General features: G+C 46.0%; 1 protein-coding gene and 1 long non-coding RNA gene across 4 annotated transcripts; one reads left to right on the forward strand and one right to left on the reverse strand.

Moving 5' to 3' along the window:
* The first annotated feature begins 332 nt into the window (after positions 1–332).
* On the forward strand, positions 333–5923 carry LOC103648012 (11-beta-hydroxysteroid dehydrogenase 1A). The gene is made up of 6 exons (XM_008672515.4): positions 333–839; positions 1631–1823; positions 2876–2961; positions 4600–4731; positions 4971–5135; positions 5245–5923. Exons 1-6 carry the CDS (start codon positions 639–641, stop codon positions 5545–5547), a joined length of 1080 nt encoding a protein of 359 aa, XP_008670737.1. The 5' UTR covers positions 333–638; the 3' UTR covers positions 5548–5923.
* LOC103648011 (uncharacterized) lies at positions 5754–7868 on the reverse strand. Of its 3 annotated transcripts, XR_004856511.1 has the most exons (7): positions 7766–7868; positions 7444–7681; positions 7199–7286; positions 6984–7103; positions 6505–6877; positions 6276–6425; positions 5754–6186 (listed from the first exon to the last, which is right to left on the reverse strand). It is a non-coding gene; the product is annotated as an uncharacterized lncRNA (long non-coding RNA). The 3 variants fall into 3 exon arrangements; XR_563178.4 differs by having other exon boundaries at positions 5754–6425; positions 7766–7867; XR_563177.3 differs by having other exon boundaries at positions 5754–6425; positions 7444–7867.
* Positions 7869–8972: the final 1104 nt, after the last annotated feature.

The raw sequence follows: 8972 nt of genomic DNA on the forward strand, positions 1-8972 counted from the left end.
GGGACTAAAATAAAATTATAATCTTTAGTCTTTCAAAACAAACGCAACAGCTAGCCAGCGAAACCCTTACGCTGGCACTGTGCATGGACATTGACCATGGGATCTGCTAGGACTAGGAGCAGTCTCTGGCTGGCTGCTCATTCGTTTCTTGTGTTGGGAGGGAGACAAAGGATGTGGACGAATACTAGTGTTATTTATTATATAATAATAATTGTAGCATCTACATATATAGTATATACATGTTGAATTCCCCCTGCAGGTGCAGCAACCCCCACCCACCCGTTATTATTATGATTATTTTATTAATAATTTCCTTCACCATCTCCTCTCCGGCCAGGCACCCATAAATACCATACCACGCCAGGGCATCACACACCGTACCTCCGGCGCCTCCGACTCCGGTCCTCCGGCCTGCGCAGGCTAGCTAGCTCTATTTAGGTCCACCGTGCCCCCGCCGCGCAGGCAGGGGAGATCCAAGGGTCCGAGCAGAAGGCCGCCGGCGGCGAGCCAGCCAGCCAGCTAAAGCGATCCATATATACATATATACTATCGAGCAACACGTAAGGAAGGAAGGAAGAAAGAAGCCAAGCCCACCAGGGCCAGGGAAGAGAGCATAGCTAAGGAAGGAAGGAAGGAAGATGATGAGCAAGGAGGCAGTGGTGAACGCGTTCCTGGGCTGCTTCATGCACGTGGGGCTGGCGCTGGTGCTCGCCGTCTACCTCCCCGTGGCCTTTGTGTGCCGCCTCCTCCACCGCCTCCTCGTCCGCCCCTTCGCCAGGGGCGAGGACCTCCGCGGCAAGGTCATCCTCGTCACCGGCGCGTCCTCCGGCATCGGCGAGGTCAGCCAGCCAGCCACTCTCTTCTTCTTGCTTGCTTCGTTATCCCCCGCGCCCTCTCTCTGCCGCTGCTGGCCTTATCCCCCGCGTCGATCGGCCACTACGTAACTGAGGAAATGCATGCTTCGTATAGTACTCTCTTTGCAGAGTGCAGAGACACATATACCTAGCAGTGTAATACACACAAATAAGTAAATAAATAAATAAAAACATTCCGGCCGGTGCAGTGGTTGTTGGTACGTGAAAAATCTGGCCAGTATGTGTAGCGCGTCTAAGTTATTATTGTAGCCTTGTACAGGAGCTAAGCGCCTAAGCTAGCAAGAATTATGCACCACAAATAAACCGATCGACTAGCTACCTGGTGTGTGGCAGCAATGCATGGAATGGTTGCCCCCGTTCGTTCATGATGATGATAACGACGACGACCACCGGTCGATCGACGCGCGCACTACTCGTATCTATATACGTATCTATCTATCTTGTTCAATTCATTCTCGAATAAATGTCGCTGTGACCGATGATGGCGCTCCTCATGCATGTGGGTCTACAGTCGCTGGAATAAAAGCCCATTATATTCATGGTCATGGCCCCCCTGAACCCACTCACTGCTGCGTCTTTACTCCTAGCTAGCTAGGCTAGCTAGCTACAGTGGAAGGGTACGCGTCAGTCGAGGCATGCATCCCGATCGACAGTCAGAACAAAACAAGGCGTACGGCGTACCGAACAACAAAACTACTACACAGTCGTATACTAATATATGTTTTTGCTTGTACGTTGTTGTTATGAATTTTCAGCACCTGGTGTACGAGTACGCGAGGCACGGCGCGTGCGTGGCGCTGGTGGCGCGCACGGAGGTGGCGCTGCGCGCCGTGGCCAAGGCGGCGCGCGACCTGGGCGCCCCCGACGTGCTGGTCGTGCCGGCCGACGTCACCAAGGTCGACGACGCCAAGCGCGCCGTCGAGGAGACCGTCGCGCACTTCGGCAAACGTACGTAGTACGTCACTATGTATAATAAGAGTCTATTTCGTCGGGATTAATTAATTGCTGGCCACCAGCGGTACGTACGGTGCTCAGTAATAACGACGCTGTTGTGACCATCTGCACACAGCCATAGCATATAGTACTATAGCATGCATTCTAGATCAAGCGACAATAAGTAGCTCCATTCGGCTAAATGTTACAGCAAAAAGCAGATACCTATATTGTCCTTATATTAATTAGATACCTATATTGGTTTTACTATATACCTAGATACATGTAGCAAAACTACACACATCTAACAAAAGCTATATATAAACATCTTATAATTCAGAACGGAGAGAGTATTAATTTGGTTTGTACGACAATAAGAGTCTATTTCGTTCGCTACCTAATTTGTCACGTTTTACCTAACTTTTTTTATCTACAGTTATTTCTTCAACTCGAACGACTAATGTTAAGCAAAGTGACAAACCAAAAAGAGCTATAGATCTAAACGATCTTGACGGATTTTGCAAAGCCGGCCGCGCGTGAAGTCCATATACTATTCAATGATCATAAGGATACACATTGAGCCGGGGGGTTGGTTAGAAATTGGGCTAATTAATGAACTTTTCCTCGTTCACACCAAACCTTATTACACATATGACCGTGCCACAGCAAATCGCTTTCAGGTAGTATAGTGCATCAGTACGTGAATCAATGTCACACAGCTAGCACCCGAACTGGTTGAACAAACTAATTAATGGAGGCTCCTATATGCAACTTTTAATTGGTTTTTCATAAACATGTCTTGCCAATTGTTGTTTCATCTGTCAGGGAGTAATTTAAAAGCTCTATATATATGCAACAAATGAACAGCTAGCAGAGGTAGTGTCTGAATACTACTCTCGTCGTCGTCGTTGACCACCTATGCTGCTAGGCATGGATATATAATCGTGCCTTGTCCCTGTGCCAGTCTATATAATATATATAGCTCGATTCATAATATATATGCGGTAGTACTCAAATATCGAATACTGATTATGGAGGATTTTTTGCTTGTTTGTTTGTTTACACAGTGAATCACTTGGTGGCCAACGCCGGGATCTGGTCCAGCTGCTTCTTTGAAGAGATCACCAACATAACCGCCTTCCATAATGTTATTGTAAGGCATCATATCAAACCCTGTTATATATATTATGTGCTTTTTTTCCAAGCCAATGATTTGTTGCACTTATATTAATTTCTCTGTTTCAAATTATAATTTGTTTGACTTCTCGTGCCAAGTTTGACTGGCCTGCCTTATTCAAATTTTTTTGACAGAAAAATATGCAAAATTCGAAGCCATACTTAAGTGTAGTAGTATATTGTTACAACATCACAATAAAAAGTAACGATGGTTATATATTTTTTTTAGAAAAAAAAAGACGAGCTGGTGAAACATAAAGTAAAAGAAAATCATACGATCAAACGAATTATAAATTGAGACGTAGAGAGTAGTTGATTTTGGCTGGACATTCCGGTATATATATATGTATTCTGAACATCGGCGCTGCTAAAATGCACCTGGGTGCATTCTCTATATTGAATGCACCCAGGCGTAAGTCCTGTTTCGCGCGCCTCCCCGCCCCCGCCGCCGCCGCGCGCATCCCTATCCCCGCGCCGCCGCCGTCTCATCCTTCCTCCGATCCTCTAAACCTAGATCCCACCGCCGCCGAGCGCCTCCCTGTCCTCGCGCCGCCGCGCGCCTCCCTGTCCCCGCGCCGCCGCGCGCCTCTCTGTCTGCGTGCCTCCCTGTCCCCCGCATTAGGTGGGATTGCAAGCCCGCATTATGTGTGATTGCAACTGTTGTATAATTTTACTCAAATATCTGTAAAAAAATGTAAACAAAATGATTGCAACCGATGGTGTGTTGTAATTGCAACTGCTGGTGTAGTGTGGATGCAACTGCTGAGTTGCTCTTATGTGATTGCAAGTACTGAATAACTCTGAGAAATTTTGTTAAAAATATGATTGCAACTGCTGGTCTGGTGTAATTGCAACTGCTGGTCTGGTGTGATTGCAACTTCTATATAACTATGTCCAAAAATCTGTTAAACAAACAAGATTGCAACTACTGGTCTGGTGTAATTACAACTGTGGGTCTGTTGTGATTGCAACTTCTATATAACTATGTCCAAAAATATGTTAAACACACAATAATTGTAACTGCTGTCTGGTGTAATTGCAACTTCTGATCTGGTGTGATTGCAACTTCTATATAACTATGTCCAAAAATCTGTTAAACAAACAATGATTGCAACTGCTGCCTGGTGTAATTGCAACTGCTGGTCTGGTGTGATTGCAACTCCTATATAACTATGTCCAAAAATCTGTTAAACAAAACAATGATTGCAACTGTGTCTGGTGTAATTGCAACTGCTGGTCTGGTGTGATTGCAACTTCTATATAACTATGTCCAAAAATCTGTTAAACAAAACAATGATTGCAACTGCTGTCTGGTATAATTGCAACTGCAAGTCTGGTGTGATTGCAACTTATGTGAAGAGGTTGAGCCGTTCGCGGAGGAGCTGTTCACGGAGAAAGAGGGGCGGGGGCGGGAAAATGAAAAGGTTCTGTCCGGAGCGTGCAGTAGGGACGAAACCGGCCTGGGTGGGACGGTTGGCTCGGACCTGGTACATAGGTTTGGCCTGGGTGCATTCTCTATATTGAATGCACCCAGGTGTAATATATAAATACAGTTCTGAACATTCTGTATATATCGTGTGCGTGCGCGCATGGTATGGCTGCTGAATATATGCAGGATCTCAACTTCTGGGGTGCCGTGTACCCGACCTACTTCGCGCTGCCGTACCTCAAGGCCAGCCGGGGCAACATCGTGGTGACCGCCTCCGTCGCCGGCAGGGTGCCGACAGCCAGGATGAGCTTCTACAACGTACGTACTTAAGCTGCAACTTCCCAATCCTGTCTGTGTCACCCAGTCCAGGAACATTGGTACGGCATGATGAAATGCCGCTCACCAAACACCTGCGTAGCTAGATGGATCTGGTGATCTATCTAGCTAGCTATAATGTAGTTCAGCTACCAAGCTAGTAGTAGTAGGTCGACCGATCCACGTGCCGCGCGCTGTGTCGTCGTCATCTATATATCAGTCAGCTACAAGTAATTTTGCAGGCAAGCAAAGGCGCCGTGATACGTTTCTACGAGACGCTGAGGGCTGAGCTGGGGTCCCACGTGCACGTCACCATCCTCACGCCCGGCTACGTCGTCTCCAACCTCACCAAGGGCAAGGGCCTCCAGAAGGACGGCCATGTCGGCATCGACGAGGAGGCCCGCGACGTACGTGAGCTCGATCCGCCGCCCTCCCTTTATTTATACAATTTCCTCCTACGTGCACGCGAACAGTACAGCTACAGCGAAGAAATGGCATGCGCGCGCGCGCTTGCAGATCAACGTGGGGCCGATGCCGGTGGGCAAGACGGAGTCGCTGGCCGAGGTGGTGGTGGCGAGCGTGCGCCGTCGGGACTACTACGTCACGTGGCCCGGCTGGTACTGGCCCTTCCACATGGTCATGTGCGCCGCGCCCGAGCTGGTGGACTGGTTCTCCCGCACCTTCTACGTCTCCAAGTCCGGCGACCAGGACGGCGGCGGCGGCGCGCTCAGCAAGAAGATCCTGGAGGCCGTCGGCGGGAAGAAGTTCCTCTACCCCCAGACCATACGCTCACAGACCGCCATGGCACCCAATAACTGACAACCTACATATATATATATATATATATATATATATATATATATATATATATATATATATATATATATATATATATATATATATATATGTCATTTATGAGAATGCACGGTCGATCTGTTGTTGGATTAGAACAGTACGTGATGATCGAACGTACGGGCCGGCACGGGTGAAATTGTTTATTCGTTTCGTTTCGGGGTTTTTTCTTCTTCATTTCCTCTGCCTTTTCTCCACTTCCGATTTTACAAATGGTCAATGTGTATGAAGTAATTAATACGAATGTTCATTCGTGGTTGGCTTGCATTGTACGCCCCGTGATATTGGGGCATGCATGGGTGCAAATTGCAAAGTTGATGTACCTATATAGGTTTTGTTTGAATTTAACATCTCAAGTTAGAACTCACGAAAGTTGACATACAATTGGCTATATTTACTAGGGTTTACTCGAAGTTACACCGTTAATATACAATAGGATAAGTTTTGCTTGAATTGCATGGACAAACTGCTAGGTTGGACTATGTTATTAGAAAATTGTTTAAGATTTGTATACCTGAACTGGTGTAGCTATCATAGGGCTCCATTATGGTGTGGCAACAACGGTGGCAGTCAAAACTCTAGGAGAACTATGTTTAGACCATATTGCTGGAATGGTACATATTAAACAAATGTATTAGTATTACAGATGTTGTTTTCAAATCTATGAATGAAAAATAAGCATCAATCATGGTTACATTGAATCATTGCCGTGGCTCTTTCTAGAGCGATGTTGGCGTGGCACACTAGAGCCTTCGGAAGCCCTGTCCTGAGGCTCGTCCTCCTCCTGGTGGTCGGTCTCATCATCCTGGTACTCCTTGTCCCCCTCACTGGTGCTCCTTGTCCTCCTAGTACATCAAGTTCAATATTTATATCGATGTTAACAAATTCATTAGAAGCGTTGAGGAGGTCAAAGAACTTCTAAACCTCAACTGTAGTCGGATCCTGACGATCTGGTTCCAACTTTGTCCGTAGATCCTCATGCATCTGATACATCCTATCATCTCCAATGCCATCAACTTTCATTTGTGTGTCTCTTTCAAAGCGTGACTCTCCATGGAGATACCATATCTCATAGCCTGGCACGAAACCATGTGTACACAAGTGTAGTGTGACCTGTCTCTTATCATAGGCCGTCATATTTCCGCATTTGTTGCATGGACACCTAATATTATCTATTTGTGATAAAGCAGCAGCATGATCTAGAAACTCTGAGTCTTGACAAACCACTCCTCTGAGTGAGCCTTAGTCTTTTTGTTGAAACCAGTATACATCCACCCGCGACTGCCCATTCTTACAGCTGTATACAAGAATTATCCATAAGGTTTGCACGTTTCTACATGTTATGGACCTACATCTATATGTTTGTACATATCATGGACCAACCATTTTTAGACAAGTCTTACCATCGTAATTAACAACCACGCATTCGTTCGCTCCATACGACGACTCCGCAGCAGCTCTTTCTTTCCGCTTTGCATTGCCCTGCGTTGCAGACCTGCTACCTCGTTCCATCACAATCAAATCTGCAAACGGAGAGAACGGAAGTGGCACCATTGTAAACAAATTCTCTCAAGGTTACATAATGAGCAACGATTTCACAACGAAATCGATGAGTAACCTGCTGAATTGCTCGATTACTGTACTGAGTGCCGAATGCGGACATAAATCGCAAAGGCGATGCTCTGCTTCTGGGCAACAGTGCAACACTAAAAAGAGAAAGAAGCACGCTTATTCATGAATAGGAAACAAGCATATAAGCCAAACATGTGCCATAGCATCCCGTACTACCGCAAATCACAAGTAAGCACACTGGACAAAAAGTACTTTTTATCCTGCTTACACTAACCGATCAGGTTACTATACCTAGTGCAAAACCCAGATGCAGTAGAAGTCCAGGATGAAGATCTTGTGCACCGGGGCGTCGAGGTTGATGAAGACCTGTTGCTGTTCTGCAATGGGGCGTGGAGTTCAGTGTCCAGAACTCCAGACCACCAAACCGCTAGTTTGCGCTCCGCCGTCCAATGCCGCTCCGCTCGGTCTGCAGGAGCTCGCGAGGCCGAGAATCAACAGTGAGACACCGGCGCGTGGCAGTTAAGCAACCCTACGAGATGGCATAGCTGAGTGGAGTCGTGGACGTGCAGGAGGACAGGAGGAACGACGACCAGGACGCACAGGAGCAGCGTACCGAGCCGCCGCCGCCGCCGCGGCTCGCAATGCACAGGAACGTTGAATTTTGGGGAAGGGGATGGTATTGTGGTTGTGGGCGATTTAGGGTTCGACAAGGGTACTGGATGGGCCGTCCGGCGGGAGGACCCAGTTTAGCGCGAGTCTGTGGCGGGAGATCAATTCGGCTGATTTTTTTTTTTTTGGTCACTATAGTTTTTCTTTATTGTCCATTGAAAGAAGCGAAATTTCGAAACTCTCGGCGAGATTTCACATCGGTGTCCGTTTGGTTATCTACGGATTCTAGTAATGACATAAATTTTATCTGCTTTCCATCCAAACGTTTTGATTTCTTACCTTAGATAATGTGTCGTAAGGGAGAATCCCAATTATCAACTTTTTATGCAGAATAAGCCGGTTCACAAACGCCACCCATGCATATGGGCATGTATCATGTATGCACGTGCAGGCGCGCACAGTTTTTTTACATATTTGGATTTGGCTTTGAGGAAGAGGAGACGAATTTGCTGCTATAGGATCGAGTAGCAGCCAACTGAACTGAAGGTAAAAAATAAATTAAAAAATCACGCGTGCAAATTCGAGAGTGAGCTCTAGCAGGCTGCAACGTGCAAGAAAGGCTTTCGGTCGAGAATTTCAATCCCGTGCACCAACAAGCGCGAGCAGAGCGCCACGTCTTCCCTTTTCCCGTCAACAGGATTCCTATTTTTTACGCTGATCGCTATTTACTTCCAAGTAGGGTTGGGTAAAATACCGCCATGACCCGTACCATTTCCTACCTTTGATCCGATCGTTTTTGTATTTATGAAAAAATATGGAAACGTGACGAAAACGAAAGATAATTTATTTCGTCTGTTTTTTGCGGGATCTCGTTTTTTCAAATTGAACTCGTATTTATTCTATATTTAATAAATATGGAACGAGACTAATATGTATAATATATAAACTAAAGTCTCGTGCCTTTATGTGACAAATTATAGCATAAGTGGTCATGGTAACCATCGACTCTTTTCAATGACAAGTGGTCTAAAGTCTTAAACAACATCAGATATAGCTATATGTACACCATTAGCAACCAATCAACAATAGAATATTGTCTCTCTGTATCTATTTGTTTTATATTATTGTCCTTTCAATCAATCACTAGTTAACCGTTCATTTTATATTTCCGTTTATCCCGCTTCCGTTTCTGTTTCCGACTATTCCGGACC

Source organism: Zea mays, chromosome 2 (genome assembly GCF_902167145.1).
Source record: "Zea mays cultivar B73 chromosome 2, Zm-B73-REFERENCE-NAM-5.0, whole genome shotgun sequence".
NCBI classification, from domain to species: domain Eukaryota; kingdom Viridiplantae; phylum Streptophyta; class Magnoliopsida; order Poales; family Poaceae; genus Zea; species Zea mays.

What these genes read in the sequence shown, in the direction of transcription:
- LOC103648012 (XM_008672515.4), top strand. Translation starts at nt 639, where the DNA reads ATGATGAGCAAGGAGGCAGTGGTGAACGCGTTCCTGGGCTGCTTCATG. An exon ending in CGTCCTCCGGCATCGGCGAG is followed by an intron (nt 840 to 1,630) that starts GTCAGCCAGCCA and finishes ATGAATTTTCAG; the next exon opens with CACCTGGTGTACGAGTACGC. An exon ending in TCGACGAGGAGGCCCGCGAC is followed by an intron (nt 5,136 to 5,244) that starts GTACGTGAGCTC and finishes GCGCGCTTGCAG; the next exon opens with ATCAACGTGGGGCCGATGCC.